This window comes from Anoplopoma fimbria, chromosome 18, assembly GCF_027596085.1.
Source record: "Anoplopoma fimbria isolate UVic2021 breed Golden Eagle Sablefish chromosome 18, Afim_UVic_2022, whole genome shotgun sequence".
Classification (NCBI taxonomy): domain Eukaryota; kingdom Metazoa; phylum Chordata; class Actinopteri; order Perciformes; family Anoplopomatidae; genus Anoplopoma; species Anoplopoma fimbria.
This window is the reverse complement of record NC_072466.1, coordinates 12,114,660-12,134,939: the sequence shown is the minus strand read 5'-3', so window position 1 is coordinate 12,134,939 and position 20,280 is coordinate 12,114,660. Positions and strand designations below refer to the sequence as shown.

The 20,280-nt window shown below is 40.6% G+C and overlaps 1 protein-coding gene across 1 annotated transcript; it reads right to left on the bottom strand.

Annotated features, from left to right (window-relative positions):
- Window positions 1–355: 355 nt before the first annotated feature.
- LOC129106903 (apolipoprotein B-100-like) lies at window positions 356–15,783 on the bottom strand. Its single transcript, XM_054618175.1, has 29 exons — window positions 15,729–15,783; window positions 15,602–15,631; window positions 14,804–14,916; window positions 14,538–14,683; window positions 14,275–14,422; window positions 13,987–14,139; window positions 13,549–13,673; window positions 13,355–13,440; window positions 12,806–13,250; window positions 12,582–12,696; window positions 12,353–12,499; window positions 12,052–12,263; window positions 11,732–11,927; window positions 11,460–11,639; window positions 11,146–11,349; window positions 10,884–11,051; window positions 10,583–10,788; window positions 10,219–10,401; window positions 9,994–10,124; window positions 9,670–9,880; window positions 9,413–9,585; window positions 9,010–9,122; window positions 8,810–8,916; window positions 8,347–8,720; window positions 2,098–8,127; window positions 1,896–2,007; window positions 1,780–1,803; window positions 1,448–1,634; window positions 356–1,351 (listed from the first exon to the last, which is right to left on the bottom strand). The coding sequence occupies exons 1-29, from the start codon at window positions 15,781–15,783 to the stop codon at window positions 356–358; spliced, it is 11,370 nt and encodes a 3,789-aa protein (XP_054474150.1).
- Between the last annotated feature and the right edge of the window lie 4,497 nt (window positions 15,784–20,280).

Sequence of the window (20,280 nt, the reverse complement as noted above, 5' to 3'; positions counted from 1 at the left end):
TCTCAAAATGATCAATCAATTCTTGAATCATGACTCGAGAAATTTTGTGTATTTTGATTTAACTCTCATTAATTTAAAGTTTAGATGTGAATTCCCAAAAACTTTACAAAGCATGATTTCAGAAAATTACACGTTGCATTTATGTACTTTATTGTTGCTTTTCAGTCTTTGCAGGAAGGTGAGTTTCAGTAAAATCTTATTATGTCAATGTTTGTACACAGTAAACAATTTAAATGAAAAATGATACAACAGGTGTTTCAGTTAAACTCATTGTTATAAATATTGTTGCAGAGCACATTGTCCATACTTCTTCCAAGCATGTGTTTTGAACAGATGGTAGTGTTTCATATGGACCTCACTGCTGGAAGGCAAATGGAAGGTCAATCTCAAGTCTTCCTTCTCTAACTTTCATGAAGGCTTGAGCTTCCTCTGAATTTTGCTCCAGGAAACTATAAACAGTGCTATTGAACTGGTCCAATAAAGTAATGAACATGTCCATAATGTATTCAAGTGCATTGTTGATCTGATCCATATTTAGGGCAGAGATCTGGTCAACAATATTCTTTAAGACTGTGACAAGGTTAAGATAGACGACATTGACGTTGATGAGTACAGCATCTAAATAGTCAGACTTGATAGAGTCAACAAACTCCTGAGATTTCTCAACAATAGCCTTCAGGGTCTCACCCATCTTCACTAGCATTGTGTCAAGACTCTCCATATTTTTCACAAAGTCCACCAGTTCATCAAAGATGTTCTTGAAAGCTGATTTGACCTGATCCAAGATCTGGCCTCCAGTGATTGCATCACCGACTGGCATGGGCAATTTCACAATGCTGATCTGCTCAACAAAGGAGTTATAGTAGACCTCCATGTTGGTAGAGATTGTCTGGAGGGTCATATGTAGAAAAGCAGAAATGCTGCTGGTCAGCTTTTTCAGGACTACAGGGAGAGTGGTCATCTCATCAGACCCAGGCAGTTTGAACTGGGTTTCCCTGAAGACCTTGACAGCAACATCCAGAAATACCTGGACAGACTTCTGGTACTGGACAATGATGTTCCTGAAGAAGATTGACAGCTGGCTCATTTGAGTATCATAGTTGATTGCAGCATCATAGGCCTCGCTAATGCGGTTAACAACAGAGTTCTTCAACTCTTCCATGTTGCTTGTGATCTGGTACTTGTCAGCAAACATTGTAAATGTAGAGATGATGGAAGGTAGTCTCATCTTGAGTTGATCGAGCATTACTTTGGGTGCCTCCATGTTGTAGGCGATCTGCAGATTCATCTTATTAGCATTCTTAGAAGATGATCTGATGACCAGCATGTCAACATCAACCTCTGGGGCAGACTGTTAAAAAGAAGAAATAAAATATTATTTTACCTATATTTTGATTTCGATATTTAATTTTCCATCCGAACAACATGGTCATGTTAGTAAACTCACAGGATAACGCCCATAGGCTCTAGCAGTCATCTGAGATGGGGCTCTGCCATTTAACTGAAGGCCCAGGAAGCCAGTGGAGGGGGTAGATACTGAGGCAGTTATACCATCTCTGCGAGCAGCATAACGAAGGTTTGCATCAGTGAAAGTAGGACTGGTGATGTCCACATTCAGGGTGTGGTGAGAGTTTCTGTAAGAAAATGAAAGCATTTTTAAGTAAAAAGCCTTGATTAATTATTTACCTGGTATTCAATATAAAATAATATAATTTATAAACATTAAGATCAATGGCCAAGATGAAAATTTTGAAAATAATCTGTTATTTTAATATTTACCTGTCATCCGCCTGCCGTTTTCTCCTGAAATGTGCAGAAAAGGAGTTTATAACTTTAAACTTTGAATATCAGAAGCATTATTCAACGTATATTGCAAAATAAATACTGAATATTACCTCAAGGCTTGGGTAATGACATGATTGACATCCATGGTCATGTCAGCATGTGTCAGGACAACTTTGCTGACCATGTTCAGAGCTTCACTCTCAATGTTTACAGTAGTAGAAGCTATTGAAAGAAATATTTGAAAGATATGTTGATCAACAATTCTTGCAAAATAAAACAGATGAACGTGTTAGGGTAATTTGAACAACTCACCATCCATGTCATATTCAAAGAGCACAATGACAGAGGTGGCAGAAGACTTCAAGGTGACTTTGAAGACAGGAGCATCACCCTCTAGTTCCGCTGCCAGGTTTGTGGTGTACAGTGGACTGACAAACTTGCCATTGGTAGAGATCTTCTGCTTGGTGGCTGTCACCTCAGCAACAGTTTTCTCAAATATGCTGAAGTCCCCAAGAGTGCATGGCTGGGACATATCAATCTCAATATCAGCAGTCAAGGAAGAGGTTGGGGCAAGATCAATGGTAGCCTGGACAACATGTCTCCCGTTGGTGTTAAAATTGAACAAGTTTGCCTCGTTGTTGCCAGTATACTTCAGCACTGCATACACACGGTTCAGGGAGGCTTCTACAGCAAGATTCTCATTTACATCCATGCCAATGACTTTGGTGGTGCCTTGGTTAAGCTTGGCGTCAGCAATAACCTTGGATGTTGAGCGTATGCCATCATTATTCAGATACAGATTAATGTCATTATCCAGGACTCCCAAAAGTAGATAGTCTTCAAGCACTGTGCCATCCATGTTGGCCTTTGTAGATGACTCCATGGAAACATACTCAAAGCTTCCCTCCAGCTTCAGACTGTGGTCTGCCTCGGCCTTTCCAACAGCATTGATCAGAGGGAGGTTGAAGTCTCCCTTCATTCTCAAGGTGGAGACAGCATTTGCTTTGGTTTTGGTGTCTGCAACCAAATTCTGGTTTGCCTCCAGGTTGAGTATAGGCAGGGCAATCTTTGCAACGGTAGCCACAGATAGAGCAGCTTCAAAAGTGTCAGTACTCATACTGATGGTGCTGCCATGAGTGCCTTCAATGTGACGATTTTCAAGCGACAGGGAATTGGCCAACTTGATTCCTCTCTTGGTGGTCAGACTGGTGGTACCATCAAGTTTGGCTTTTAGACCCTCAAACACAGAGGCTGTGGCAGCTCCCAGACGGAACACAAGATCATCCTCAGCATACAGTCCAGCATTGACATTTAGATTAATGATGGTGGACTTGAAAGACATCTCTGTGATCAGGTTACCGACAGAGGGAATCTGGAACAGACCCATCATATCAACAAGGGGGGCAGCCTGGCTTTTCTGGTAAACAATCTTCGCATCCACATTCACAGACTGCTCAGTGGTAGTCAAAATGTTCTTCAATCCAGTCTGCTCATACAAGTTCAGATCACTGATAGCTGGAGTATTGAAGTCAACCAAAGGCAGGTCTATCTCAGGAATGCTGATGGGGGATGTCAGGAAGTCAAGATTGGCCTCGCTTTCCATGGCAACAAAGATGCCAGCCTTGTTTTCATTATTGTCAGCAGTGAGGTTGTAAAACATTTTGTACTGATTAAGACGAGCCAGACTAACAGTGTTCATCTGTTGGCTGTTTGGTTTGAGGGTTGCTGAGTAATCATTCTGCAGATCTATCTTAGCAATCAGAGTTTCAAAAATGTTGACCTTGGCATTTCCTTTGTTTTGGAATTCAAAGCTTAACTCAGCAGGACGGACTAAAATGTTGATTCCATTGGACAGGACTCCAGTGACTGCACCATACAGTTCTGTGTCATGGTTTGCTTTCAGCTCAGCCTTCATATCATAAAGGTTGGCATGTCCAGATGCCACAACAAGACTGTTCTTAATGACTGGTGCCTCTGCTTCATTGCGGATATTAAACTTGAAGTAGGAAAGGGTGCCAGATTCAGCAGTAATTTGCTGTTTCATCTTTAAGAAGGTTGAGTCTGTGTCACCAGAGAAAGTAAGCGTGCAAATGCTCGGAGTAAGTGACAATTGCAAGTTGCTCTTGTGAGTGCCATCCTCAGCATTGAATTTGCCAGTGCCTGAATTGTCAACTGTTAGAGTGAAGGTGTAGCCATCTTGCCGAGCAGTTGCTTTCTGGGTTACACTGGCCTCACTCCTGACATTAACAATCGGAAGGTCCACTATATGATTGTAAGTTGTATCAAGAGAGGCAGACATTCCCTCTTCCATAGCAATTAATCCTGTGTTCATGAAGTCAGCAGTGTAAGGTGTAGTGATAACCCTAATTGTAGTTTTGCCTTGGGCCTCGGCTGATTTGCCATAGAGAGTTACAGATGTCTGATGTTCAACACCAAGAGCAAGATGGTTGAATTTAAGAGTCTCTGCAAGGACAACCTGACTCATTTCTGGGATTGCAATACGAGCAGTGGAGTCAAGTTTGTAATTAAGAATTTCAAAACTTGGAGATGTAGCCTGGGAAGTAAGGAATCCAGTGAATTGAGGTGTCATTTCACTCTCAGTGGAGTTCTGGAACTCAGCAGAAGTCTTGATGGTGTAGATGGGAGTTTGGAATTTGATCTCACCATAGAGTTTACCAAAGCATGGGACAATGATCTGATTTGGAATGGTTGGCAGTGTGATCTCAGGAAGCTGAAGAGACTTGACAAGCTTCTCTACGGGAACTTGTGGGATGGTAGGGAATGAGATCTCAGGAAGGCTGATTTCTGGGAAGGTCATCTCAGGCATGGAAGGAAGATAGTTAATTGTGAGGTCTCCAAAGATAGCCTCCACATCAGGCATTTTGATCTCAAAGTTGACAACGAAATCGAAAAGTTCAATGATTCTCTGTTTGATGTCATCCAAGGAAATTGTGGTGGCTTTAAGAGTACAGAAGCCAAGGATGGTGAACTCAGGGATGTCTAGCTGTGTTGGGATTTCAAACTGTTTAAGCTCATCCATGCTGAGCTTCACAGAGGGCACAACAAGGTCAGTGAGAGGAAGAACAAAGGATGGTATATTCAACTCAGCCTTCTTCAATTCAATAATCAGCCCTTCAATGATCTGCTGAATCTCGCTGATGATTTTTTGCTCAGGTACCACATTCTTAAACATCTCAACTGTATTGGTGAAGATATCAGTTACCACAGTGATGGCTCTAGTGTAGTATTTGCTCACAAAGTCCAGATAAGAGGTAATCTCCGCTTTGACATCCAGATTTGTAATTTTCTCCTTCATAAATTCAGCAAATGTCTTAATGCTGTCAAGCGCAACCCGGTCAATGAACTCCTTAACAGATTTAATCATTTCTGCAGCTTTGATTTCTCTCAGGTTTTCCATTAAGCCTGTGATAGAAGATAATGCAAGGTTGACAAAATCTCTTGTTGCCTCAAGTTTCTGGGGGATTTCAAAAGTCCTGATCAGCTCATTCACGTAAACTGTGTAATCAGCAATCATTTGATTAGCATAATCCACAAATTCATTATGATCCAATGCCCTCAATTTTTGCGTAATAGTTTCAATATACATATTCAGCTGTTGAATTATATCCTTAACAACGGTTGTTTTCAAATAGTTAATAGCCCCCTGAAAGACTTCCATGAATTTGGTAGGGATGTCTGCGTCCTTCACCATGTTTACCACAGCCATGATAGTTTCCTCAATTCTGAACTGCTTGATGAGCTCAACAGCCTTTTCCAAGACAACCTCAACTTTTTTGTCAGAATCAAATGTTACAATCAACTCTCTCATCTTGGCATAGAATGTGTTGATCTTACCTAGGATGTCAAGGTCCTGAATCATTTCCTTAATGTAATCTGTTATAGCGCTGAAAATCTCTGTGGGTATCCCACTCACTAGTTTCTCAATATTAGCTTTAAAGTTAATGGATGAAATTAACTTCTTCAGATCAGCAACACATTGCTGCATGTCAAAGGTCTCAATCATTTGTTTAATGTCACTTATGATTGTCTGTAGGGTGGCCTTGACTTCATACTTGGAATCAATATCACGCAGGAATGCAATGCTGCTGCCCTGGAGCTTTTCCAAGTCAATCTGCTGCACAACCTCCCTCATGGTATCAATCACATATACAACCATTGCCTGGATGTCATATTCCTCATTAATGGCATTCAGCTGTTCCTGGATCTTCTGAATGAGGATTTCTGGCCGGGTGCCACTAACAATAATCTCTTTCACCATACCAGCAAAGTGTTGGATGTAAAGAGTAAGATCAGCCAACAGTTTTTCAACAGTAACCTTGAGATTGCTCAAAGATGATTCCACGTCCTCCATGGAAATGACATATTCTTGGGTAAAATCATTGAAATACTGCTTCAGCTGAACAACCTTGCCTTGAATATTCAGTTGTGAAACAAAGTCGCTTACATACTGGGGAAGAGCTTCTAGTTTAGCCTTTATCTCCTCATTGTTGAGGTAGTTTTGCAGTGCCTCTGCAACAAGCACAACAACACCCTTGACGGTTTCTAAGAATGCAGGAAGATTTTCAATCAGAGGGAACTGAATAATTTGACTATCTGTGTTCTTGTCATACTTGAGAAAGGAAGAGATGGTGAATTCCTGGTTTTCGGTGGATTCTGCATTGACCATGTTTGTGAGGATGGTACCAGAAACCTCAATTCCAGTTCTCTCAGCAGTGTTGTAAACACTCATATCCTGATTTAAGGCATGCTCATTCATTTTAGACTTCATTCTAAAACTGGTCTTCTGCTCTTGGAGTGACAGAACAGTATCCATCTTGTTGTCAAATGTGGTCTCAAGAGCAAAACCGGTGTCTAGCTGCTGGTTTACTGATGCTCTGCATTCATGTGAGCTAGCAAAAGCCAGGGGTTGAGCTTTAAGAAGGAACTTGCCATAAAGCTGGGCACTATGCTTTCCATACATGGTCATGTCTCCATCAGCATTGAAAATGGCATCAAGGTTGAAATCGAAAGGAACAATACTGCAACGGATGGTGTGGTCAAAGCGCATCGGCTGTGAGTTGAAGCGGGCATCATTTGTGATCCTGACAGCAAGACCGACAACCTCAAGCTCAGTGTTGTGGCTCATGTGCGTTCCCAGGAGTTTCCCAGTGGTGCTGCACTTTGCGTTCGCCGTCATATCAGCATAATTTACCTGATAGGTGTGCTTGATCTCTTCCTCACCATAGATGGCTTTCAGGCTTCCAGTCAGGTCCATCTTGTAAAGCTCTGCCTGCAGCTGAGCCTCATTAATGAAGTCGGCCGCCAGAAGCTTGAGGTTGTTTTTAACATTTGCAGAGGCAGTGTATGGTTTCATGTCGACGGTGATATCATGAGTGTAAGTGACATACTCACTGCCGGTGGCTTCAGCCTTTGAGTTGAAGTCAAGGCTAGAGAGAGTAATGGTCAGAGTGTTGGTATTATCAACCTTGATGTCACGCATTGCAGCCTTGTTGGTAATGGATAGAGTTGCCGTTGAAGCATCAAGCCCAGCGTTGAAGGTGTTTTCCAAGAACAGGGGGCTCTGGAGGGTGGTTGTTCCACTTGTGGTCAAACCGTCCTTGTTCATTTTCATAGTAGCCTTGTGAGTAGCCTCATTCTCAAGGATCTTCATGGTGGCATCGCTGTTCACCGCCAGACCATTGACATCAAGAGAGGCAGTCAGCAGAGAGTTAACACGGTTTTCAGAGTGGTCTGCATTTGTCTCCATTCTCATGACGATTTCACCAGCACCAGCAGAGGATTCAGCCTGGTTACGGATCTTCATACCAAGAGCAAGAGCATTTGCATCACATTTCAGTGACAGCTTGCTGTCTTTGAAGGAAAGCTCAGCAACATGGGTCAAGGCGTCTTCAAAGGCATTGGTGTTTGACACAACTGAGAATTCACCATTGGCAAGAGTTGCTGCAATTGTGTTCTCGGCCTTACCAATTGTGGAGTCAAACTGAACAGTAGTATCAATTTTTGCTTCTGGCCTGAATGGGAAGATGGTGAATGACTGGGTCGAAATGGTCTTGCCATACACGGGTCCAGCGGTGAATATTCCCTCAAAGCTGCTATCAGCAGAAATTTCTTCAGTGTTGATTCCAGTCATGCCAGTGTGCTCTAGTCTAATATATTGACCCAATTTGCTTGTGGCTTCAATCTTGCTGCTAGATTTCAAATTGATTTTGTCTGTGATGGTTACATCCTCAACAATACTAATCATGGCTTCGAGGAATTTATGTGCCAAAGAGCTTTTCAATTCGGCCTTGATGGAATCAGTGTTGGCCAACATTCCAGAACCTACATAAAGCACAAAAGAAGAACAGATGATTTATAGCTTGATAACAAATATATTTGTCACTGTAATACTGTAACCGAAATTAAGTCACACTTTTTTACGTTAATATAAGTTGAAAACTGTAACTGAAAACTATTGTACCAATGCGTGATTTTAACTGTTTGTTAATAATACCAATTATTCAAATCCTGATGTCATGAATGATATTTACTATGAAATACCTTTAATATTTATTGAGAGGATGTCAAGTGGGGAGGTTCCTTTCACATCAAACATAGCTGAGTAGCTTGGTGTTTCCACAATATCTTTCCCAGCAGCCATTGAGGCCTCCATGTCATATAAGTTGCTCTTCATCAGAGTTGACACCTCAGCTTTTCCAAAAAGAGGAATGGACAAAGTAAAGCTCTCAGGGACAACAAGCTCTGGAATGGGAATTTCCATGGAGGCGATCTCCAGTCCAAATTGAGGTAGAGACAGGGAAGGTGTGGTCAAAGCTGGTGGGAAGTTAAGCTCTTCTGTTGACTTTCCTCCAAGAAGTAGAGGGATGGCAATGTTGAAGTGCTCATTGTTGAAATAGTAGACAGCCTTTGCCTCCCTGTTATAAGGGAAAATAGTAAAATTAATAATTGCTTGGAAAAAAAGCCAGGGACTTTAAACATTCACCTCAGAGTTGTTATCACTTACGTATTCAGGAACAGTGTCTCTGGCAGGGAAATCTCGGGCATATCAGGCACTCTGAAGTTCTGAATGTAAGGGATATCAGCATACTTTGCCATGTAATTGTTTGCTGCCTAAGAAAACAATAGCCAGTATTTTATTCATGCTCAAAATTAAAAATCAAAACAGAAGATGAATTGTGAATACTTTTAATCAAATCTACATACCTCCACAAACGTCTTGAAGATGTTACGGACTTTCATGTCAGTCTGCCCCACCTGCAAGCTGGTGGTGTCAGTGTTCACATCAGACTTGAACAAAACCTCAAATTTGCTGGCATCTGCAACAATAGAGAACAATGAATGGAATCCTAAAACATGAGGTAATATTTCTCTAATCCCCAGGCAAAACTTAATCTGGGACTAAAATGACTATGAATCTATCAAATTTGGCATTTTCTGAAGGGCAAAATGGCCCCATATTTTGGGTCTAGAATTTCCACCACAATTCTGAAATGCCAGATGTAGCTCCATTTAGGATATGACCCAGATTTAAATTTACCTATCAAAAATGTAAGCAATTATTAAATGAATATGTAAGTAATATTCTGGAAAATATCTGTATAATTACCATATTTCATTGAGATTTTCTGCTCAGAGTTTGCGGCCATGATCTTGATTTCACTCTTAAGCTCCAGTTCCAATTCCTCATCACGTTTCATGTTGGCTGTGACGGTGGCATCAGCATTAATTGAGGGGACAAGAAGTTGTACTTGCAGCATACCCTCCTTCATGGCCTTGAGACTGAAAAATGTGCCAGTGAGTTAGCATACTATCAATTGTGAGGGTGACATTAATGTTAATGAGGATTTATGGTTGATTTCTTACTTGGCACGGCCAACCAGAGAGAGCTGAGGGATGTTCTTCTTTATGAGGTCAAGAGAGATACTGTGAATTCCTTTGCCCTTAGTGTTTCCATCAACAACACCCAGCCTGAGTCCAGCCTCCACATCGTAGTCAGGGATCTGGATGTCAGCTGTGATGACATTCTTTCTTCTATTATATTTCATGATTGCTCTTGCTTCAGTGGGCTCTGAACCTGTTGTTGACCAAGAAATATTTTAATATTAAATAAATCAATAAACCTTTTTGGCCACTTGAGCCACTAAGAAGATGGAAAGGGGTTATCATAATGTCCATATTATACTTTACCTTCAGCCCTCAGAACAAACTTCACAGAGTCAACCTTCTGCCGGCCCTCTTCTCCCTCCCTAAGGAGCTCGTAGGCAACAGTGGCTGTGTACTCAGTGACTTCTCCATTGGGGTGGAGTTCCACCGCAAATCTATGTAGATAATTCAGATAATTAGCAAATATTGATAATTAATATTTTTTTTTAAAGAAAATGAGGTGCTGGTGTTTTGGACAGTTTTGCTCACTTGCTGTCTCCGGTGATGGGGAAGTAGGGTGATGACTCTTGAGAGAAAGCATCAGTGTACTGCAGAGCAGTGCAGTATTTCATTCCAGCGAAGAAAGGAGTGCACTCACTAGCGTCAACCTTGTCCATCACCATCGGGGGGATGGTCTTCACTTCTGATCCAGTCACTGCCACCAGGGAGTTTCTAAATGTTAAATGTACAAAGTTAGAATGCAGAGCTTTTGCTGTTTTAATCTTAATGTAGAAAAGCAGAAATTGTTGCAATCCAAGCTATAAGATCCTCTTAATCATTTGTATGCGGCCATGATTAGCGAAATAAAAAAATGTTGAACTAAGGCGTTTTCAAAATTTCTACTATGACTTACGTCATTTGGATGAGCTTGATTGGACTCATTGGAGCAGGGATGGTCAGCTTGACATTGTTAGGTTCCATGGATATCTTGGCCCTGAGCCCACTTTCATGGAAAAAGTTGCTGTGCATCTCTAATCCAGAGTTGACATATTCAGGGATGAAGGAGCCAATTTGAGATACAAACTCAATGCTAGCAGAGGGCATGAAGGACACTTCACTCTGTGTGAACACATAGGAAAAACGTAAAGAGTTGTGCAGATGCAATTCATTGTGATTTTTGCATTTTTTATTTAAACACATTTATGGAAAATTACCATGTCACGGGCAACCTGAAGTCCACCCTTGATGCCAGGGGTGAAAGTACCAGACATTGTAATCCTCAGAGGCACACCAGTAATAGTAGGAAGGAAGAATTCATTGTCCATGAAGATGTAGTGGGCAAAGATTGTGTTGTCAGCCTTGGTCATCAGTGCCATCATGATCTGTGGCAAAAATAGATACACAATCATAGACAAGGAAATACTAAATTAATTTATTCTTTGATTTACAACTATGCCCTTAAAAGAAGATCCTTACATCAGTTGGGAACATCTTGAACATGCTGTCAATCATCATGGTAGCAGAGTAGGCCATCTCCTCCATTTCGTTGGTCCTCAGATATCCCAGCTCATTTCCCAAAAGTCTCAGATAAACCATTGCCTCAGGAGACTGTGCCTCCTTCAATGCCTTGAAGACTTTGTTGAAGTTGCGTCCGATCTCCCTCATCAGGCTCTGGGAGGCCTAAACATGGATGTTCACACTTTCTTAGAATATTATGCCTCTTACTAAAAAACTGATCATCATCATTATATTTGTTTTATTAATGTGTACAAATAGATTGATCTGAGTACCTGTCTCTTCATCCTGTCCTTCTTCAGAGCAGGGAGCATGTTCTGCAGGATCTCATTGACTCTGAGTGGCATGTTTTCAGAAACAAAGTACATTGTCTTCAGGGCAGTGTCGGGGAAGAAACCATTCTTTCCAAACAGGGCATCGATGGTTGGCTCGAATCCTTTTCCCTCCATACCAACCTGTAAAGGTGATACATGTTTCACTGACAAATCTGCTTTCTGAAAAATTGTCTTAAAGCACAATTTAGATTAAAATAGCTCAGAATGTTTACCTCCATCATGTCGATGTCATAGCCAAAAGCCTTCAGAGTCATTTCAAGCATGACCTCCTTGGGCAGATAGCTGGAATCCTCAAAGATCATGTTGCCCTCCACAGATCCCATCTTGTAGTTGCGAGAGAACTTAGTTGGGTCCATTGTGGGCCCAACCTCATTACCCTGCAGGGCATCTCGAATCTTCTCTCTCAGTCTGTAGGAAAGAATAAAATAATGCTGTTAAATCTCTGATGGTGATCACATCCTCATACTCACCATTTAGTCAAACAACACATTTAAGAAATATGAATATAAATCTTAAACTTCTTTTCACTTACTCTTGGGTCTCTGGCTCAGTTGAGGACAAAATGTTGGTAATGTGGGAGATCACAAAGCTCTTGACTTGTTTGTCCTGCTCATTGGGCAAGGCATCAGCCAGCTGGGCCAGTTCAGTGGGCTGGGGGTCTTTCATAAGAACCAGATATGCAGCAACACGCTTTTGCATGGGGCTGGCGCTGTCCAAAAGCACCTGCATGAGAACCTCTCTGCCCTGTGACCAATAGACATGAATAAAATTAGTATACAGTAGAAATAATTATTCCGATAGTTTTTCCAAACCATTGAAATAGTTTCACTTGCCTCTTCGGGGACGGGAGTCAGCCTGAACACTTGGATGGCAGCCTGCTGCACAGCCAGGGAAGCAGCAGGTTGGTTCACACACTGGATCACACCAGATCTGAGTGCAGGACCAGCAGATGCCAGAGCTGGAGCCATGTTTCCAATAACCTGGAATCAGAGGACACATTGATATTGGGCTCCTTGGTGTTGGCAGTCATTTAAATTGTGACTAATAAGGAAGGTTACTCACTCTCAATGTCAAGAAAGTGTTGTCCTTATCACCAGAGCAGTCACCCAACTGGGCAGCCATGAACTCAGCAACAGAGTAAATCTCAGGGATTAGCTTTCCCTCAGCTTTGTAAAACCTGTTGAAGAAATATTTAGAATTATATTTTGCATATCCCATTTTAAGCAAAGAGGCAAAACATTTGCTGAAATATTATTTAACCTGAAATAAAGTGTTATTTCACTCACCTCTTGACAACATTGCTCAGGGCATACATGATGGGCTTGCTGGGCTTGTATTTGGTCATTTCGAGCATGTCATTGATCAGGAGGGCAGAGGGATTGGACACGAGTCCCATAGCAAAAACACCGGCATCGACCTCCAGCGAGGAGCTGTCAAAAGTCCTGAAGATCTGCATGATGGCGCTGCTGCACTCAGGGGTTCCACACTGGGCCAGAACCTGGTAGGTCAGGACACGGGACACGGCAAGAGCCTCAGGAAGAGCGGGGCTCAGGGTCTCAGTCTTCATTCCACGGACCATGGTGACAAGCTTTTGGAAGAGGTGGGCCCTCCTCTCACCCTCAGTCTCGGGCAGAGTGGCCAGTTCTCTCAGTAGGTTGAGACCTGCATCTTTATCCTGGATAACACTCCTGTCCTCGACAGTGTCCATGTGAAGACCCTTGACAATGCCACCTATGATACACAAGTAAATGTTTGTATTAAGGTGATCATATCTTTAATTCCATTTTTCTAAATAGCCTTAAAAAAAGGGAAAAGATATAGGAAGAGAAGCTTACTGCGGTCAAAGACGCTATCGTTGTGAGTGGAAACCTCAACTAGAGTCAGTTCTTGCTTTCCAACATTGGTAACTCCATATTCTCCCCTATGGAGACAACACAAGGTTGAAAGAAGAATCCTTGAACAAGACGTATCAGTATGTCCACTCACATAATGAAGCACAGTAAAGAGTGCAGTGTGCGGTTGGACTTACTTGTGAGAGTAGGGAATGATGATGTGGTTCTCAGTGCAGGACCCAGAGGTCATGTGTTTTTTCTCATTGTCAAACTTGTAGTTGCAGTTCTGAGTGCTTCTGACCAGCTGGGCAAGAGGGTAGTGCTGAAAGTCAAAGAATAAAGTTCATCTGCAAGATTCTTGTTTTATGATTTCAACAATATTATGGATGCTAATGGTAGTAATAATAATACATTTTATTTGTTCAGTGCTTTTCTCGAGCCAAAGCACCAATGATACAGTGGCGGTTTGCTTTCACACTGCACAGCATATCAATTATGTCCTTTAGACAGAATTAGTACAGTAATGTGATTTTTGTTTGCTGTGGAATCAGTGAAGTTGGAAAAATTTGGTCAGCAATGTTGCTTTATAGAAAAAAATAAATAATAATAACACATGTGTTGCTTGGATATCTTACCATGCCAGAGATAAGCGCCAAGGGGCTGGTGTGATCTCTAATGGGGTTAAATTTGTCACATCTGGACAGGTCCCTGGTGAGGCTGATGTCAGTTGCAATGTCCTCTCTAGACTTGACGGAATAACTGGTCTTGCACTCTCCATGGATAGTGGGCTGAAATAAATGTCAACAGAGATATTGATATAATTGAATTGCGGTCACATTCTTTTTATTGTGTTGTAGGAAACAGTTCTCACATGAGGACGTGAAAGGTTTTTAGTTCTTAGCATACAGTAGTAGTGGACTTACCATTTTCTTATTCATGTCTTCTTCCAGCAGAGGCACAGCCAGGGCAGAGATGATACCCCTCTTGATGTTCAGTATTGTTGTTGTCTCACCGTCTTCGGGGTACAGTCTCACATCGTACACACCCTCAACCACAACCTTCAGAGGATACCTACAGAAAATGTGAGAATTTTAACATTAAATCCTATAGAAAATATGTTTCATTTCATAATGTGTGTTCGTGCAACTGGATGCCTTGGATTAGGAAAACTGTTGCTATAAAGTACCTCTCCATTTCAGCAGCAAAGGCATCAGAGCTGGATGCAGGACCGAACACAGGGTTTCCTTCTTCGTCCATGTTGACCACCTCACTCAGGCTACAGCCAGTGGTGCGGACGATGAAACTACAAGTCTGAGGTACTTCAATTTCAACCTGTTTTAAAAGATTATTTTAGCTGCTAGATATCATGTAAAGGGATAATGATGTACATTAAATCAATTTAATAGAACGTAGAATGATTCAATTTAGCTGTTATATTACAGTGACATGTACCTTGCAAGTGGCCTGAGGTCCATTCTTCAGATTGGACGCACCTTTGATAGCGTTCAAGGACTCAGCTTTGTACAAGTATTCATACTTGTGGTAGGCTTTGTACCTTTGGTTTACTGGTAGAGAAGATAATGATTATATATTCAGATTTCAGTATGCTGCTAGTACTCTGAGAAAGTACAACGGTTAAGCCTTAACAATTCAGCCATAACTTTAAAAGTCTTACATGGATAAGACATCATAAATAGTTTTAATTCAGAAATGTTACTAAAAAAAAGCAATAGAAAATGACAGTTATAAATTTAAACATTCCAATTGCACACTTAATTATGTAATTGCTGTCACACAATTGAAACGTGCCAGATCAACGTCTGCTGGTGGACATCACCATAATAGATACTTACATACATTTTACATATTGAAAGCTGTTTTGTATATTTGCTTCTTCAAAAACTGAATGAATTGAAGTTTATCTTGGTAAGCAGTGATGCTGTATATACTGTATGTCAAGGGCTTTTATTGTGAAGGTAAAAACATAAAGAGTAAAGCGGTATGTGCTGCCGTTATGATTGTGCTGGCAATCATTTTCCCAAATCAATAAATACAGAGTACTTTGTGGCTGTTTGCACTGTGATGTGTTGCTCAGCACAAATGTATGTGTGAGCTAGTGTCAAAGTTCAATTTGCATATCATCTTCTAATATATAGTCCCAGTTGTAGGTTTCTTGAACAGCTGCAATGTAATTAACATTTACATTATGTTCAGGTTGTGTAATTAACATGTGAAAATACTGTTACTTACTCAGGCAAGTTCCCTGCTCTTCTTGGGCATCTGTAAAGACAATAATAGAGTTTTTACTTTGTACAATTGTAATACATCCATGGCACCCCCAATCTAAAGCATTATCTCAATTTAAAAAAATACTTACAAGACAAGGTAAGTGTGGTTAGGAGGAGGGAGAGACACAGCTTTAGGTCCCCCATCATGCCTCTCTGCAAGTCTCCTTTGGTCCGTACTCAGACAAACCTCCTCATTGGCCTTTTATACCAAAGTTGTTCTCATGGGGGGTTGGTGGGGATTTACATACAGTACAGTACTGTCCCAGCTCCAAAGTCCGCTCTGTACGTGTGGAGGGACAAAGGCAGCTAGTTTCATATGCTTTCCTATCCTTGAATTTTTCAGTGACAGGTCTAAATATATATAATAACTTCTCATTCTGAAAAGCAACAATATCAGATTGTAACATAACCCCAATAATACCTTGTACCTTGCTCCTTTGGTGAAACATTAATACATAGTTGACTGTATTAATATTTCCAGGTTTTACAAAAGTATCATTACAGTGAATGCTAAATAGAAACCTTTGTGAAGGTTTTATTAAAACTGCATCTGCATCAGCATATTTCAATCGACTACTAAGTTTATCTTTTGCATGAAAGACACATTAAAGTCTTGTCATGTTATGGCCTTAATAAAAAAATTAAAACCCTAATCTTCATGGTGAACAGTCAATATCAAAGATTTAAAACATTCACTCCATAGTCTAGAACCATTCGTAATATAATCATACAGTTACAATGCTTAATCAATAGCACAACCCAGAAACTGTAGAGTTATGCCCCCTTGACACTGATAAGGTGCTGTAACACTGAACTTGAACAGGTTGTTCTCAAGCATCTTATGAAAGCAGCAGTGGACTACAGTCTCTGTCCACTGTGTAGACATTATGTGGCACAGAGTAAATCAAGTTGTTTTTTTAATCTTTTAGATTAAAACAGCTCCACCATAACACACTTTCGGCCATTCCAAAAGCATTATGAAATGATTTTGAGGCATAGCTGTTCCAGACATATCAATAATATTAAAAACAGTTGCTGTCAATTTATGAATGTTTAATGTTGTAGAGAAGTAACTGCTTATATTTTTTTTGCACAAGCTGTGTGTGCAGACACTTGTTATAAACATACATCTCTCACCAATAGGCAGGAAAAAAATATCTGAATTGAGAAAAAATATATATTAACCTGGTAGCTGTGAAAAGCTGTTAATATCTGATCTAATATGGTTTATCATGTCAAACTGCATTAGTTTTTATAAGATTTGAAAAGTTGCAGGTTACACCACTGGATGGCAGTGAAAACAATGATCAGTGATCTGTCTTTGTTTTACAAGCGGCAACCTCTGGTGCTGAGAAATTAAGCCAACACGCAAGTGCCATAAACTGCAGTCCATCAAATGACTGGCTCCATAGACCCCCATATTAAAATGCCAAACTTTACAGCACAAATAAAGATGTTTACAGCCTGGTACATAAAAATGTTTTTGGTCTCTATAGATAATTTCTTGTCCTTAAAAACTGTATGGGGGTGTTTTTTATGTAACTTTAAATATTATGAAGGCTTAAATTAGGCATAATTGAGGGCGTGGCTGCTTTGAGTCACAAGTGAATTCTATCTCAGTTCTCTCGCTGCTAGCTGTGCTCTGCTATGATGCTCTCTGCAGCTACGTTGTCCTTGTTATTAGCTGTTTTGTCTATTCCTGGGTACTTACAAAGGAACAATGAAAAAACAGTCCTTGTGTACACATACTTCTATAAAATAAAAACGTAAAAATCTGCTAAAAACATATGCAACACAGATTTGAGAGTTTATGTCAATCCAGGATTTTTTACATTCATGTTTACCAGTTTGCAGTCATATTATTTGTGTTGCTGGTGCCTCGCTGCATATCTTGGTGTGTTACTGCCACCTGTAGATCAGTGGACTAGTGTGACACCATTGGTAGGACTTTTGCGTTATCTGTGCACATGTGCATCCTTGTTTGTGTGCATGAGATAAACATAATGGGAACCTGCTCATAGGAAATAACTCTGTAACGCTACTAAAAGAAAAAAACTACTACCTGGAACCTGTGGGAAGAGACAATGACCGTAAATAACATACTGTAACCATACACTATTTGTAACTTGTTTTTTGTAAATTGTCACCTTCTAGGCATTAAAGAGGTTATATTTTTTTCCACAATGGACACAATGGATATCCAAATGATTAATGAGACTGAAGAAGTCTTAAAGGAAGATGATGTTAAACCAAACAGGAAACCAAAGGTATCAGAGAAATACAATGATTGTTACATGATAATTAGTTTTGATGCTTTTAATTCAGATAGACAGCTCACAAATGGACTGAATACTTTTCTCTACGATTTGAAAATCATAATCATACCTGACAAGTCTGTGATATGTAATTTATACAAGGGATGAAAAACATTTATGTTTCTAATGGTTCCAGTAATCACAGTCTTGGATTCTCTGACCAAACCTAGTAGTTATGTACTTCTGTGTCAAGGAGGAAGAAGGTACTGTTCTGATATGAGGCAGTTCTGTAGTCCACATAACATATTGTAAGTGGTCATATGTAAAGCAACTGCACATGAACCATAATTCATTTAATTTCTACTTTAGGTTCTCTCTTCAATCACAGAGTGTAACATATATATATATATATATAATGAGACAGAACATATACAACTTTAACCAACAGTGGCATCTCAAAGGCTTTAAAGCTGTTCAGGATTATGACATTGCAGAGTATTTTTCTGTGAGTCGGTTGTAAGAAGCCGAGTCCTAATAATAAAAAACAGATGTTGTCAGCTTATAAACATGAATGAATTTTGAATCAGAGCCCCGAGAGTGACTCTCACCGTCTTTTCAACGAGCCAAAGACCACTGTGATAAAACAAACGACAAAGCCGGCTAAGTTATGTGTTGTTTGCCATGTTTTGTCCTATTCTGCAGCCTTTTCAAACAGCTATACCTAAGTTCTACCTGAAGTAAGGGTGCGAAGTCAACAAAAAAACGTTTAAACTAGTAAGTGTGATACTAAAGTTGTGGTGATGTAAGGTTCATTTTAGTTACCCTGGCCTAAAGTCCACACTAATGTATTTAAACTCATTCTGCATTCATATTGCAATCTCAAAACCCACATGCTATGGTATGACAATAATTTAGCTTTTTATTGGTTTAAATTTAGCTTGGCTACTAACGTTAGCGTTTAGCAGCCAGTAGCCAATAAGAGGCAGAGAAGGGGCAGGTCTTCCCGCAAGGCGTATTGGGAAGGTGCGCCCGCACATGCCCAGAATGGATCAACTAAACTCTACAAAAATCAGAAAGTGAAAAATATAAACCCTGATTCCCTAATTAAAATAAAAAACTGGAATATTCCCGAACAGCTTCTGCCTAAACTTAAAAATGACCTTTTTAACCTCAAAGAACACACAGGACAACTCAATCTTTTTTTTCTCTTCAGCAGTGCGCTGATATAATAGCTCTGCAGGAAACTGAAAATAAAAACGTAGTTGCAGCTGGCATTGTTTCCTTGCATTTTTAATATATAGGAATATACAGTGTTGCAGGCTGATCCTTGAGGATGACATTAAGCCAGAAGTGGTCAGACTCCACATCTCATTGAATCCAAAGGGCTCTCTTAAGGGGCAGGTCATTGATGCAAGGTCCATAGTGTTCACATTGGTCGCTCGTTCAGAGCGCGGTTTACTCTCTAGGACATCTCTGTTGTTCGACACAAACTTGTGCAGTCGCAAACCAATAATGGCACAGAGTTTACGAGCTTCTCTGCATGCTGAATAGCATCTCCAGTGCTTTGAACACTTGCAAGCCTGTTTTGTACATAGAAATTCCTCATTATAAACAATGAGCCTTGAGAGAAGAGGTTTGCATTCTACTTAGCTAGATTCTCCGCACTGAATAGATGCACCTCATCTTGGACTTGCTAGATGGTGAGTTCCAGTCTCCTTGCTTCCACCAGAGAAATCACAGATAGTTGCAATTGGCCTCATACAGATTAAATTGATGGAACATTTTTTCAATGTAACACATCAGTGCGACAGGGTGTCCTGGAAGTGGTTGAGAACTCTGTCCATATTTTTTAACATGTCAGGCCCAAGGAGTAGGTAGTTGTTCAAGCTGGTTCCTTTATATCTGGCCGAGCATCGAACACTATGCAAAGTTTATCCAGCTTCCATGCGTGATGAACGCTGTGACGGGGAATGCACCGTCTCTTACCTTCAATCCCACTGTTTACAATCTGCTATGCATTTCCCCTTTTGATGACCTCCTCCATGAACTTCACATAGTGCTCCTCATACCTTTTGTCCCATTGCAATTTTCTTTTCAGGTAATTGAGGCAAATCAGGGCTGAGTATTTGTTGTCAGGTAAGTATATTTTACCGTATGCCGTCATTCAACTTGTTGAGGAAGGTGATCTTGTGACACTGTTTTGCAGTTTTCCCTGCCAACGTTGAAGTCAGATTTTAAATGTAAATAGCATCGGCAGGAGTTACCAGGGGTAGCTCTTTAACAGAAATTCTGTGACACAGGTGACTTGTGCTCAGCAACTCATGGCTTTGTGAGGAGCGCCCCACAATAGTCCATCCTAAATCAGACCATTCAGCATAGGGTTCCT